Below are 16,532 nucleotides of genomic sequence, written 5' to 3'. Positions count from 1 at the left end.
GCCAGAGACACTTCACTATTTTTCCCCAATTGTCCAGTAGTATAAAGAAATATTAACCTCTTCTACATTCTACCATCAGCAGGTTTTTGCTACCTCTTCTGGGAACAGCTTGACCTAGGCAGAGAGACTCTGAACCAGCAGTGTATCACTTAGTTTACTGTGTGCAATTCTTTTTGATTTTAGCAAGCAGCAGAGTTGGGAAAGTTACCCCGCCCACCCCAGGCTCTGTATCTACAAAGTCTACAGACAGTGAGCTGCTAATCAGAGGGGGCGTTGTTCCACTATGTAGCAGGGCAGTGATTTTATCAGGTGATGAAACCTTCACTATGAATAAACAGCACAGCAGGGAAATAATCGACACATTATCGAACTGTGTCAGTGTCTAGCTCCTACTGTCTTCAAATTACATGGAAAAAGCCTGCTGATTCCCTTCAACCTTTCCACTTCCTGAAATCAAATTTAAAAGTATATTTTGTCTCCTCTTTTCTGTTTTATCAATTTGGGTGTGTAAAGTCAGCTGTTTAAGTCTGAAAAGCTCTAAATCCTAAATAAACCTCCTGTTCTGTTTCCAGCGCGTGAAAGCCGAGAAAGCGGAGATAACAAGGTTTTTGCAGAAATCCAAAACATCACAAACTCCAAAGGTAAGAGATTTGTAATATAGTCTGTTTTGTGTTTTTTTTTTTGTTTTTTTTTTTCTCTTCCTTTTTAAGGTTATGAAAAATGTGGGCTCTTGTTACTTTCAAGCAGCTCTATCATGTAAAAAGGTTCTCGGAGCTGCTAGATATTCTGTGAATTGTCCTAGTTCTAAGTCTACTCTTGCATGTGGCAGCTAACAAGACTTGTCTGTATACCAACATGTGGCCACTCTCAAAAGAAAAAAAAAACCCTATGCTACTCTTCATTCTGTAGCAATTTTGTTTTTTTTTGTTTTTTTGTGAGCATCAACAAAACTATTCACACATCAAATTTTAAAACTTTCAAGGGATATTGAAATTATTTTTGAGAATTAAAGATGGGTTAATTTGTCACTGCTTGATACTCAAATAAGGCCCCTTTCACACATTAGTTTTTTGCCATCAGTCACAATCCGTTGGCTCAACGCATCCGTTAGATTGTGGAAAAACTGATGCAACGGATCCGTCGCATCAGTTTTTTTCAGCCCAACAGTGTTTACACCCCATCTGAGAATGCTCAGTTTAAAAAAACTGATCCGTCGCCAGATTCAGTCATTTGACGGCTGAAGACTGATCCTACGTCTATTCTACCAAGTGACGTATTTGTCGCTGTCCGTTTTTTCGTCGTATACAATGTTACTGTAGATGTCGTCTTTCTGACGGACAAACATTTTTTGACGGATCCGTCGAACGATGGATGAAACGTGAGGCCATCCGCCGCTAATACAAGTCAATGAGAAAAAAAACTGATCCAGTGGCATTAGTCACCGAATCCGTTTTTTTCAAAATTAGATGGATTGTGACTGATGGCAAAAAACTGTGTGAAGGGTGGGCTAAGCATCAGGGTGCTCTCCTGAGTATCACAGGCGCTCAGATGTGCCGTTCGTGAAACATCGAACACAAAGCACAGGCTCGCTTCATTGAATAATGTGAGCAGACTCCCCAGTGAGAGCTACTTGCAGTCTCTGGCTCTCACTGAGGGTAAAACATTATTTTCGGATGTAGTGTGTAGAAACATAACCTTTCATCCCTCCTCTGGAAATGCTCTGTTGCTGACTGTACGTGGGTGGAGAGCTGAACTACCCAGTCATTGCTTTTCATTATATTCGTTACTTGAGTTGAGCCAGCCTGTGTCTGACCTGCTTGACTCTAGTAATGAGCACTCGTGCAGTAGTGTGCACTCATTATTTCGCGTACCGAGCACCGTACTGCTCGACCATCATTATTTAAATACATATTCCACCAATTACATCTTAGTCGGATATATGTTTTATATATGTTTTTTTTTTTTTTAATGTACAGCATATGAATAAATTAAAAATTTTCCTATAAATTTTTTCCTAAATGCTATAAAATGTATGTTATTGGGAATAAACATTCTTTTTTATATCTTGGGTGTGCATATGCTCAACTATATCAATGGGACAGGACATCTGAGTATTGCCATGGGTATTTTTTTTGCCTCTGTCTTTCAATAGCCGTAACTTTCTGTCACTTTGGTTTTAGTTTTTTTTGCACTTTTGGGGATCTAAATTTTAACATGGCTATATCTCTAGCTATATTAATCAGTAGAGATATATATGTATAGATCGATCTATATCAATACACAGTACCAGTTAGATTAAATTAAAAAATGCAGCACTCAAACATATTGGATGAAACAAAAAGATCCCTTTAATGGGTCATACCATACAAAGTGTATAAAATACGCTTTGTATGGTGCGACCCATTGACCCCTTCAGCCCCCGGGCACTTTCCGTTTTTGTGTTTTGCTCCTTTTCTTCCGAGAGCCGTAACTTTTTTTATTATCACGTGAATCTTGCCATATGAGGGCTTGTTTTTTGCGGGACGAGTTGTACTTTTAAATGAAACCATAGCTTTTACCATTTATTGTACTGGAAAACAGCAAAAAAATTCCAAGTGTGGAAAAACTGCAAAAAAAGTGTGATCGCACAATAGTTTTTGGGATGTTTTATTCACCGTATTCACGATATGGTAAAACTGATGGATCTATGTGATGCCTGAGGTCGGTGCGAGTTTGTAGACACCAAACATGGATAGGTTTACTTGTATCTAAGGGGTTAAAAAAAATTCACAAGTTTGTCCAATAAAAGTGACGTATGTTTTGCGCCATTTTCCGAAACACGTAGCGTTTTCATTTTTCGGGATCTATGGCTCAGTGACTGCTTATTTTTTGCGTCTTGAGCTAACATTTTTAATGGTACCATTTTTGCGCAGATGCTACGTTTTGATCGCCTGTTATTGCATTTTGCGTTAAACATGCGGTGACCAAAAAACATAATTTTGGCGTTTGGAATTTTTTTGCCACTACGCCGTTTACCAATCAGATTAATTGATTTTATATTTTGATCGGGCATTTCTGAACGCGGCGATACCAAATATGTGTATATTTATTTTTTAACCTTCTAATTTTCAATGGGGTGAAAGGGGGGTGATTTGAACTTTTTAGGTTTTTTTTACTTTTTTTTTTTTTTATTTTACTAGTCCCCCTAGGGGGCTATAGCTATCAGCAATCCGATCGCTATTATCTATCTGCTGATCACAGCTATACAGCTGTAAACAGCAGATTCAGTCACTTCCGGTTTCCCTCTGCTCCGTGCCGAGGAAAAGCGAAAGTGAAACTTCGTAGCTGCAGGCGTCATCACATGACCCTGTGCTACGATGGCAACCACCGAACGTCACGTGATCACTCGCAACATGCAGGCACACGTCAGCTGTTGAAAACAGCTGATATGTGTGCCTACCGCCGCCAGGGCTTAACGGGACACGATCCTAGACGGATAGATCCGTCCAAGGTAGTGAAGGGGTTAAAGGGATCTTTTTTTTTTTTTTTCTTCCAATACATTTGAGTGCCAGATTCTTTAATTTAATTTTACGAGTTAACCCTATTCTAGCACCAATCCTATCTCCAGGAGTGCCGTTCTTCCATTTCTACTGCAGTACCAGTTAAAGTTTTGGACACCTGTTCAAGCAGTGGTTTTTCCTTTTTATTGGATAGTTCACTTTATAAGTTCACTTACAGCAAATTGTCCTTAAAGGGGTTGTGCACTACTGACAACCTTTTCTCAATCACCATGCTTGCCCCCATTAAAATAACGTTTGTGCTCCCTTTTGGACGTATTAAACATCAAGAGGAAGTGAGCGGCCAGTCACAGCCCTGACTTCCTTTTTGACGTTTGATTTATCCGAAGGCGAGGAGAGTGAAGCCATCGCTGGTATGGCACTGGACACGAGTACAAGCTTTATTTTAATGGGGGCAAACATGCTGATTAAGACAAGGTTGTCAAGTGGAGAATCCCTTTTAAAGCGTAACGGTCCTTTTGTTAAAGGGAACCTGTCACCAGATTTAGTGACTATAAGCTGCGGCAAAAACCACTAGGCTCTTATGTACAGCATTCTAACATGCTCTATATAAAAGCCTAGGCCGCTGTGTAGAACATAAAAATGACTTTATAATACTCACCTAAACGATCGGTATGGTGCAGACGGGTCAGATGGGTGTCTCCATTCTCCGGGTCCGAGACTTGTCTTTTGGCCATCTTTGTCCTCCTCCTGAAGCCGAGGGGGCATGATGCGTCCTATGTCATGCAAACGTGCCGGCATTGAGGTCCTGTGCAGGCGCACTTTGATCTGCCTTGAACAAGGCAGATCAAAGTGTTATAGTGCAACAGTTTGCTTAGCCAAACGCTGTCCTCTTCTGCAGCCGGACACCACAGGACTATCTCACCTATGACAGCACCTAGTCATGGCCGGGTTATGGTGAAATGATCTTTCCACTTCAAATAAGGTTGCAAAGGTCTTGAGACAGTTCACTAGTTATACCAATCATGAGATGTTTCTTGTGTGGCACCTTGGTAATAAGACCCATTTTTATAGCCCATCAATTTAACCAGCTATTATTTTTCACGATTTGTCAGGATTGCTTTTTAATTACATGACAGATTTCAGCCGGTGTCATTACTTTTACATGTCGTCTTGCATCTTTCTTCACGTGTTCAATACTTTTCCCTGTCATTTCTCATTATTACACATCACTAAATTTATGGGCATCAAGGGTTTGATTTCTTTGACTGTGTAGATTGGACTTGTTGTTACCAGTATCTGGTGATCTAAGTGGTAAGTTTTCTCCTTGTGAAGAGTGACGTGCCAGTATGAGGAGCCTTAAACTCCTCGCATTTTCCTCTGGGAAATTAAATATGAAAATTACCTCTGAAGACAAAGAGAGGACTTGAACTCTAGTGCCACTTTTTGGAAATGGCAATCCTAAGTCAGTATTGACCCTTTAAAGAGAACCAGTTACAAGATTTGGCAACTATAAGCTGCAGCTACCTCATGTGAGCTCTTATACACAGCATTCTAATATGTTTTATATAAGAGCTCAGGCCGCTGTGTAGAACTTAAAAAAAAAAAAAAAACCAACACTTCTATAATACTCACCTAGGGGCAGTCCGGTCCGATGTGTGTCACTGCTCTCCGGTCCGGTGCCTACACTGTGCTGCGATCTCAGTCCTTCTATCCCGCCCAGTGTCGATAACGCGTCTGTCATCCACACAAGCAATCATTGTGGTCCTTTGAACTGCCCTGCTCTCCTTGCCTTATGATTTAGGACATAAGCAAAACCAGACTCAATTAGCAGACATGGAATTTCAGAGTTTTCCCGCTAATCAGGGCAAAGTATAAAATCTGATTTGGCTAGGGGAGAGACTTAGAATGGGATCTAATGGCTGTTTTCTTTTTGTGGAAGGAGACAAGCCAGGTCTGAAGATTTAAAGGGAATCTGTCAGCAGGTTTTTGCTATGCAAGCTGAAGCCAGCATGCTGGAAGTGTTAGCAAAGTTCAGGCATGCCTATTTTGTCAGACAATCTTTTGTTTGCTATGTTTGTTTAAACAGCAGGACCCTTATCATTAGAGTACTGACATTCCAACCTGCTCCCTGCTGTGATTGGCACCCCACTATCAATGTGCAATCTCTTTAGAAAGCCTGGTGTGGTCCGGGACAGCCCTCTGGCCTCTGCTATATGATTAAATCTAAAAATTCTGATTGTGTAAGAACTGCTTCATCCAGTAATCTAAGTGACGCATCGTTGAGATTCAGAACCTCCTTGCCTACATTATGCTGCACTCAAGAGGTAGCAAAAACCTGCTGACAGATTCCCTTTAGGCCTCCATCACACGACCGTGAAATCACGCACGTTTTTCACGGACGTGTCAAAGGTGCGTATTGCCCTCAGTGTGCTGTGTTTATGGTACACATGTGTTCTCCGTGTGTTATCTGTGATAACAGACGGAGAAAAGGAACTTTCTTTTCACCTGTCCCTGGTGCTGATCTTCGGTCTCCGGTTCTGCCGACTCCCCGCTGCTGCTGCTTCCGGCCAAAGTGAAGTGAATATGCAATGAGCATAGTGAGCGGCGGTCGGAAGCAAGTGACAGCAACGGCAGAGACAGCAGGGCTGGAGAAGGTGAGTATAGAAATTATTTCACAGGCACACGTTTTTTTTTTTCTCCAGTGCGTGTCACATCCGTGCGCTCAGTGTGACACCCGTGATACTGGAGAAGAACTGACATGTGTACGTGTAGAGCACACGTATGCTCCACACGGTCCATGGCAAAACACGCACGTGAGCACTGACCCATTGATTTTTAAATGGTCAATGAGTGCCCATGTCTCCGACACGTGAGGAAACGGACCAAAGACGTACTGGAGACACGGACGTCTGAAGGGGGCCTACAGGAGACTTAAACGCCGTGCATGCTCCTCAGGGAAATTTAAATATGCATATTAAGCCTCTTCATTCTGGCATGTCGCTCTCCACAAGGAAAAAGGAAAATTAAAAATGTGGGGTTTTCACTTTTTGTTTACAGTATGTGAATAGCACCTTATTAGAAATATGGTCTTGGAAAATTTTTGACCTCTTCACTACTTTTTTGACCCGCTGTATTCAGTTTCACATGCCTGGAAACTGGCCTTTCTCCATTACAACCTCTGAGTATTTCAGAAATGTTGGTCTTTGTCTAAGAAAAGCCTGATTTTATCCTCTATTTTAGACATTTGCCCAATCGTGTGGGAAGTTTGCTCCATTTGAAATAAAGAAGAACATGGCTGTTGCTCCTTTGTGTCGGGTTGAATTTGAACAGGAAACTTCAGACAGATTAGATAAGCTTCTGCAAGACCAAGACTCTGAATCCTTATTTTTGAAGGAATTAAAAGGGAGGAATCCAAGACGAATGGGACAGACTAGAATGCCTCAACTGCCAAATGTAACCAGGTGAGTTATGATCTGAATTCTGCACCATAAATGTGGTAAATTATTTTATCACCTATAGGTGTCCACTAACGATGGTGCTCATGGCATACTTTATGGATCTAGTTTACAGGTGTTCAACATCGTTCCCCCGCCCCCCCCCCCCCACACGGGGTGGCGCTATTCTGTATTACTGTAGTTTTTAAAACTGCAGTAAGGAGTAATTACGTTTAACCACCACCATTTTAAAATGTATTGGCAGTGGTTAAGAGGTGAAGGAAATCCCTGAAAAAAAACGCCTTTACCCATGGGAGAAATCTTGTATTCTTCTTTTTTTTTTTTTTTTTTTTTTTTTCTCTTTTCTTTGGGGTGGGGGGGGGGGGGATAAAAATCATTCGTCCAAACTACAAAATCAAACAATCATCCAGTTGTATATGGCACTCAAAACCCGCTAGGATCGCAACTGTCACTATTTAACCCCTTCACGAGAAAAATTGTGTATAAAAGAATATCTCCTCATTTACTCGCACGTCTGATGATCTGATCAGCAGACATATGCCGCTAACAGGCACAGGTGAATTCCCCTTAGATCGCACTGACAGCGCGATCTAACACACTCCCGCTGGGATCACACTGTTCCTCACTGCCATCGGTGGCCCCGATGCGATCACTGGTTGCCATGACAATGCGAAGTCAGATTGACCCCCTGTTGCTGTCATGACTCTCTTCCTGTGAATGCTGGTAGAGCAGGGGTGGGCAATTAATTTTCCCATGGGGCCGCATGAGAAATTGGGATTGGTTTAGAGGGCCGGACTAATATAATTACCTCAGTTCTACCCAATATACTACATTACTACACCCCCTCCATATACTACATCTGTAATAAACTACACCACTACACCCCTATATACTACACCTGTATTATACTACACTCCCTCCATATACCTGTAATATACTACACCCCCATATACACCTGTATTATACTGCACCACTATATAATACACCTCCGATATACTACATCATTACACCCCTATATACTACACCTGTAATATAGTACACCTCCATATAGTACACCTGTAATATACTACACCTGTAATATAGTACACCTGTAATATACTGCACCTCCATATAGTACACCTGTAATATACTACATCACTATACCCCATATACTACACCTGTAATATAGTACACCCCCATATAGTACACCTGTAATATACTACACCTCCGTATAGCACACCTGTAATATACTACAACTCCATATAGTACACCTGTAATATACTACATCACTATACCCCATATACTACACCTGTAATATAGTACACCCCCATATAGTACACCTGTAATATACTACACCTCCATATAGCACACCTGTAATATACTACAACTCCATATAGTACACCTGTAATATACTACACCTCCATATAGTACACCTGTAATATACTACACCCCTATATACACCTGTAATATACTACATCACTACACCCCATATACTACACCTGTAATATAGTACACCCCCATATAGTACACCTGTAATATACTACACCTCCATATAGCACACCTGTAATATACTAAATCACTACACCCCATATACTACACCTGTAATATATTACACCCCCATATAGTACACCTGTAATATACTACATCACTACACCCCTATATAGCACACCTGTAATATACACCTCCATATAGCACACCTGTAATATACTACATCACTACACCCCATATACTACACCTGTAATATACTACACCTCCATATAGTACACCTGTAATATACTACACCTCCATATAGTACACCTGTAATATACTACACCTCCATATAGTACACCTGTAATATACTATATCACTACACCCCATATACTACACCTGTAATATAGTACACCCCCATATAGTACACCTGTAATATACTACACCTCCATATAGCACACCTGTAATATACTACACCTCCATATAGCACACCTGTAATATACTACATCACTACACCCCATATACTACACCTGTAATATAGTACACCCCCATATAGTACACCTGTAATATACTACATCACTACACCCCTATATAGCACACCTGTAATATACACCTCCATATAGCACACCTGTAATATACTACATCACTACACCCCATATACTACACCTGTAATATACTACACCTCCATATAGTACACCTGTAATATACTACACCCCTATATACACCTGTAATATACTACATCACTACACCCCATATACTACACCTGTAATATAGTACACCTGTAATATACTACACCTCCATATAGCACACCTGTAATATACTACATCACTACACCCCATATACTACACCTGTAATATAGTACACCCCCATATAGTACACCTGTAATATACTACATCACTACACCCCTATATAGCACACCTGTAATATACACCTCCATATAGCACACCTGTAATATACTACATCACTACACCACATATACTACACCTGTAATATACTACACCTCCATATAGTACACCTGTAATATACTACACCACACCTCCATATAGTACACCTGTAATATACTACATCACTACACCCCATATACTACACCTGTAATATAGTACACCCCCATATAGTACACCTGTAATATACTACACATCCATATAGCACACCTGTAATATACTACACCTCCATATAGCACACCTGTAATATACTACATCACTACACCCCATATACTACACCTGTAATATAGTACACCCCCATATAGTACACCTGTAATATACTACACCTCCATATAGCACACCTGTAATATACTACACCTCCATATAGCACACCTGTAATATACTACATCACTACACCCCATATACTACACCTGTAATATATTACACCCCCATATAGTACATCTGTAATATACTACATCACTACACCCCTATATAGCACACCTGTAATATACACCTCCATATAGCACACCTGTAATATACTACATCACTGCACCCCATATACTACACCTGTAATATACTACACCTCCATATAGCACACCTGTAATATACTACACCTCCATATAGTACACCTGTAATATACTACATCACTATACCCCATATACTACACCTGTAATATAGTACACCACTATACCCCATATACTACACCTGTAATATAGTACACCCCCATATAGTACACCTGTAATATACTACACCTCCATATAGCACACCTGTAATATACTACAACTCCATATAGTACACCTGTAATATACTACACCTCCATATAGTACACCTGTAATATACTACATCACTACACCCCATATACTACACCTGTAATATAGTACACCCCCATATAGTACACCTGTAATATACTACACCTCCATATAGCACACCTGTAATATACTAGATCACTATACCCCCCATATACTACACCACTATATACACCTCCATATAGCACACCTGTAATATACTACACCCCCATATAGCACACCTGTAATATACTAGATCACTATACCCCCCATATACTACACCACTATATACACCTCCATATAGCACACCTGTAATATACTACACCCCCATATGTTGCACACCCTGCTCCCCATACAGCCTGCACCCCCATATCACACACTACACCCCATACAGCCTGCACCCCCATATCACACACACTACACCCCCATATCTCACACACCCTGCTACCCATACAACCTGCACCCCCCAGATCACACACACTACACCACGATATGTCACACACCCTGCCCACATATCTCACCCTGCCTGTACACCAACTTACCCCTCTCAAACACTCTGCACCCCTTCACATCCTTCTGTCAGTCTGCAGCCCTCATATGCCACTCACCCTGCAACTCCATCTTCCCACATATACCACTCACTCTGCAACTCCATCTTCCCTCATATGCCACTCACCCTGCAACTCCATCTTCCCACATATACCACTCACCCTGCAACTCCATCTTCCCTCATATGCCACTCACCCTGCAACTCCATCTTTCCTCATATGCCACTCACCCTGCAACTCCATCTTCCCTCATATGCCACTCACCCTGCAACTCCATCTTCCCTCATATGCCACTCACCCTGCAACTCCATCTTCCCTTATATGCCCCTCACCCTGCAACTCCATCTTCCCTCATATGCCACTCACCCTGCAACTCCATCTTCCCTCATATGCCACTCACCCTGCAGCTCCATCTTCCCTCATATGCCACTCACCCTGCAGCTCCATCTTCCCTCATATGCCACTCACCCTGCAGCTCCATCTTCCCTCATATGCCACTCACCCTGCAGCTCCATGTTCCCACATATGCCACTCACCCTGCAGCTCCATCTTCCCTCATATGCCACTCACCCTGCAGCTCCATCTTCCCTCATATGCCACTCACCCTGCAGCTCCATCTTCCCTTATATGCCCCTCACCCTGCAGCTCCATCTTCCCTCATATGCCACTCACCCTGCAGCCCCCTCCCTCTCATGTCCCCTCTTTTCTTATTACCAGTTATCATGTGTCCACATCTCCTTCAGGATTCAGTATCTTTGCTTTCTGCCCGGCATCCTGTGTCTCCTCCCACACAGTCACATGGGCGTGATGTCATCGCAGGTCCTGCAGCATGAATTATTCCGTCTGCTGTGCTGCTCCTTCTCCTGCAGGGCGGGCGGGAACTTTTGAAATGACACACGCAGCGCAGTACTGACAACGTCAGAGCGCGCGTGTGTCACTGACAATTAGTGCCGGCAGGGAACAGAGGAAAGACTCCTGAGTTCTGCTGCCTGCACTTACTGTGCGGACCTGCACAGGATCTCTCCCTGCTCGGCACGCTGCAGCCCGGCTCCACTGCACCGGCTGAAGACGGGCGGACCGGTCACAGAGAGTAGGCGGGCCGGATGTGGCCTGCGGGCCGCCCCTTGCCCAGGTCTGTGGTAGAGCGTCAGCACGCACAGTATCACAGCATTTCTGCTGGTCAGAACAACGGTGAAGCATCACTCTGATCAGCACAAGCAATCAATCAGACGCTGCAGGTACAGCTCTGGAAAAAATTAAAAGATAACTGCAAAATTGTCAGTTTTTCTATTTTTTTTTTTTCTTTTATAGGTATATTTGAGTAAAATGTAAACTTTTTTTTTTTTTTTTCTTTCTATTAACTACTGACGTCTCCAAATTGCCAAGCAATAAGTTTTGTATTAATTTTCTGAAAATGAGAAATGGTCAAAATACAAAACAATGCATTGCTTTCAGACCTCAAATAATGCAAAGAAAATATTTTCATAATAATTTAGAAACAACAATACTAATTTAACTGAGGAAGAGTTCAGTAATCAATATTTTGTGCAATAACCATGATTTGTAAAAACAGCTTACGTGTGTGTTGGCTGCTTTCTACCAATCTTTCACACTGCTTTTGGGTGACCTTATGCCACTCCTGGTGCAAAAATGTAAGCAGTTCTTCTTTGTTTGGCTTGTGACTATCCATCTTTCGCTTTATTACATCCCAGAGGTTTTCAATGGGGTTCAGGTTTGGAGATTGGACTGGCCATGACAGGGTTGTGATGTGGTGATCCTTCATCCACACATTGATTGACCTAGCTGTGTGGCATGGCACATTGTCCTTGGGGGACATTGCCTGAGCAGAAGGAAGCAACTGTTTTTCCAGGATAACTTTGTATGTTTCTTGATTCATACGTCCTTCGCAAAGTTTAATCCTAATTTTCCCATGACAACCTGTCATGAAAACCATCTCAATCACCAGGATCCGTTGAAGCGTTCCAGAGTTATAACTTTAAAATGACACTGGTCAGAATTGCAAAAAATGGCCAGGTCATGAAGGTGAAAATGGGGTTAAGGACCTAAAAACTTAATGTTTGAAAATTTGTGAAATCTTCGCCAAATTTCTTATTTTCACAAAATAAATGCAAAATATATTGTCCTAAATTTATCACAAACATGAAATACGATATGTGACAAAAACAGTCTCCGAATCACTGGGTTCCTTTTTGAAGCGTTTCAGAGTTCATAAAGTGATGCTGGTCAGAATTGGGGGGGAAAAAAAGTCTTGATTAGGAAAGCTGACACAGGGCTCGGGGTAACATGGTTAAATCCAGTAAAGACAAAGTTTTATTCCAGATTTTGCGTGTCATTGCATCTCTTTCATATTGATTATTTTTCTGTTGAATTCTTGGACTTCGTAGATGAGCACCACAGTTTTCTTGTTCTTTGTCATCTTTCATTGTGAGCGTTTACATTCCATGCCCTGGGTTAATGAATAGTGCTGAGTTTTTCCTCCACATTTGTTTGCACAAGTTGGGGGATGATTTTTAAATGTTTTTTAACTTTATTTATATGCCATTTACATTGATTACTTGTTCTATTTACGTCATTGTATACCTAAACTGAAGGGCTTCACAGGGGGTACAAGCATGGCAGCCATGGGTGCTTTCAGCACAATAACTGCCTCCATGGCAACTTACTTGCACCCCACAATCAAGTTATGTAAGGGAAAACCTCTAGGAGCCCCAAAGCTCAGAAAGAAAGCAGCACCATATTGCAGTTCAGATTTAGCTGGAATGGTTGAGGGTTGCATGTCACATTAGCATGGCCATGAACATGCCAGAATAGCAGGTTCCTCCCCCCCCCCCCCACACATAAATAACCCTCACCCCCACATTACAAGCTGCATCTGTCAAATAGTTCATCTAGGGGGGTAAAAAAAAATTTAGCCCAGTTTTCAACTTTTTTTTTTTTAAACATATTATACTTGATGTCAGGAAGCACATATCATCAACACAAGAACATGTTACATTCCATGAAATTTCTCCGGATTGTACAATGCTTCTGTTACATCATTTTCTTTTTCATTGTCACAACAATTTCATCTCCATAGAATTATCTTAACAATAATTTCCTTTTAACTTAACAAACTAACATATTTGTTCCCTTCAGTTGGTCCTTTGGATGCTCCCTGCCTTCAGTGTCCCTAGTGTCCCTGCAATGTCTTCCACACAATACCAAGACGTGTGTTCAAATGCTTTAATTAACTGGGTGATTTCCGTCTGTGTGAAGCTTTGCTCAATAAATGTTCTCCATTTTTTGAAGAATCTTTTAGTGGACTTCTCCTTATGTTTCTCCGAATCCAGTTTGTCGTACATCATTATTGCTTTTAGGGTATCAACTATTTCTGTATTTATCGGAGTCTGTCTTATCAGCCAATTCCTAAGTAGGCATTTCTTGACTACAAGCAATACTACGTGTATTACATCTGGAATGGGAGCACTTGCTCGGTCAGTCTCCGTAGGGGCTTCTATACAGTGAAACAAACAGGCCTGAGGGGTGACGGGTAGAACTACTTTCCAAATCCTCAATATGTACGCCACCGCTTCCTCCCATACCCCCCTCACCTGTGGGCATTCTCATATGCAGTGAAACAGTTTTGCTTTATGGAGTCCACAATTAGGGCAATGGTCCAAGAAATGCACTGGTGAGCTGCTATGTGGTATATTAAAGGCATATACTGCGTTGTGTACTAGCTTTAATTGCATCTCCCTCCATTGTTCGTTTATCATTACTTAACAGATTCCAACCCCCTTAGAATTTTATCATAGATGTCCGGATCACCCAGAGCAGTCTCCCAGGTTTTAAATATTTGCTCTTTCCAGGGGCCCTGTACGTGATCTCTCAATCGTTGGTATATGATCGAAAGGGATTCATGTCCCGCTCCCTGACCAATCAATACATCAAAACTCCCCTTCTTCTCAGCCTTCCCAACCTCTTTTACCACTGATGTGTAATGTCTCGTTATTTGTAAATATTGTAGTTAATGGGGATTTTTCCGATACCTCGGCCCAGCTCAGAACTCTCCCCTCCTCTGTTTTCAGTAAATCACCCAACCTCCGTATCCCCCTCTGCTTCCATCCTTGAAATAATTTGTTTTGAGTCCCTTGAATAAAATTTGGATCCTCCCACAGCGGGATAAACTTTGACAGACAATAAGGGAGTCTATACAGTTTTCTCAGTGCTCTCCAGGCCCCCACCGTGTCCTTTATTAAACAGCTCTGTTTCACATACGTTGGTATTTGATCTAGCTTCATATGTAATACCGCTACCAAATTCAAAGGGCTTGTTAGCTCCCTCTCCAGCTGAACGTTAGAAAAGAAGGTTGTCCCATTGATCCAGTCTTTTATATGTCTGGCAAGTGCCGCTAAGTTGTACAATCTAATCATGGGCATTTGTACCCCTCCATCTTTTTTCTGTCGACACAGCTTTGAGTAGGATACTCTTGGTCTCTTTCCCTGCCATAAAAATTTCACAAATGCTTTTTGCAACGTGTTGATATCGGTGTGTTTCAGCAGTAAGGGAATAGTTTGTAGAGGATAGAGCAAGCGGGAGAAGCTGATCATCTTTATCAGATGTGCTCTGCCAAACAGGGACAGGGAAAGATTTTTCCACCTGTCTAGCTCTAGTTATTTTTTCAATTAGGTGTGGATAGTTAAGTCTATATAATGACATTGAGTCTCTGCCTATTTTAATTCCTAGATAAGTGATGTAGTGGGGGGCTATGGCTACTTCTATTCCCTCACCTTGCCTATTTCCCAGGGGTGTCAAATATAGAATCTGACATTTACTAATGTTTATCCTGTAGCCTGAGAAGGAGCCAAAGTACGCCAGTTTGTCTGTTATTTAGTTGGTTTTCTGGGTCTGACATAAAAGCATATAGTCTGCAAAGCAGGTTAGCTTTATCTCCCTATTCACAACCTTGATTCCTGAAAAATCTTTTGATTTTTTTATTTAGTATTGGGCTAGTGGTTCAAGGGCCAAGTCAAACAGAAGAGAGGGCACCCCTGCCTAGTCCCCTTCTGTAGCTGAAAAGATTTTGACAAAGCCCATTGTCGAATTCTAGCTTCAGGCGTAGCGTAAAGTGCCTCCATATAGTTCAGAAAAGTCCCCTTTATACCAAATTTATCCAATACTAGCCCTAACCAATGCCAGTTTTCAACTTTTATGAGTGCTAATAGAAAGAAAAAATGGATAACCGTTTGTTGTGCAATTTCTCGCAAGTGCGCAAATATCCTATTTTTAATCGGGAACTACTTTTCAGGCACAGTGCAAATCTCAGAAGTGACCATATTTTGGAAATTGCACCCTTCTGGTAATTTATCCACAGTTTATAGTGACAATTTTGACTCCTTTTGGTGTTTTCCGGAAACAAGCAGCAATGTGTTTGTGAGACACGAGGGTTAAGTGTGCCCTCATCAGCTGGTTTGGCTGTCTTTTTAAAAAGACCGCATGGACCGGGGCTCATCCCACAGAATGCCTGTACTCCTTTAGATTGAGGATAGATATGAACAGAGACCCTTCCCAACCTGTCCAGTAGTTCGTCCACCCCAAGCATGGGGTAGGCATCCGTAATAGTGACCTCATTGAGTCGCCCATAGTCCACACAGAAGCAAGTACTCTGGCCTTTTTTGAGCACCAGCACTACACTGGCAGCTCATGGGGTATGGAAAGGAACTATGTTCTCCATATTTGACATGTTTTCCACTTCAGCCTTCATCATTGCCAAGACTAGAGGTTAGTGTATTGAAATAATGCTTGACTAGGGGTGTTCGACCAGGCCGTTTTCGTGAGCAGGGGTCAAATTCTTGGAGTCTGGCAGTACAGTTGTAAC

At 41.8% G+C, this 16,532-nt stretch overlaps 1 protein-coding gene across 3 annotated transcripts in view; it reads left to right on the top strand.

The window, feature by feature from the left end:
- Positions 1 to 16,532, top strand: part of CHAF1A (chromatin assembly factor 1 subunit A) — a 221,829-nt gene that overhangs the window by 111,681 nt on the left and 93,616 nt on the right. For all 3 annotated transcript variants that reach the window (XM_075352508.1, XM_075352507.1, XM_075352506.1), the window contains exons 6-7: positions 573 to 641; positions 6,741 to 6,961. In XM_075352508.1, coding sequence (XP_075208623.1) covers positions 573 to 641; positions 6,741 to 6,961 — 290 coding nt within the window. The remainder of the gene's footprint in view (positions 1 to 572; positions 642 to 6,740; positions 6,962 to 16,532) is intronic.

Source organism: Anomaloglossus baeobatrachus, chromosome 1, assembly GCF_048569485.1.
Source record: "Anomaloglossus baeobatrachus isolate aAnoBae1 chromosome 1, aAnoBae1.hap1, whole genome shotgun sequence".
NCBI classification, from domain to species: Eukaryota; Metazoa; Chordata; class Amphibia; order Anura; family Aromobatidae; genus Anomaloglossus; species Anomaloglossus baeobatrachus.
Note: the sequence above shows the minus strand (reverse complement) of the source record. Positions and strands in the feature narration are given on the sequence as shown.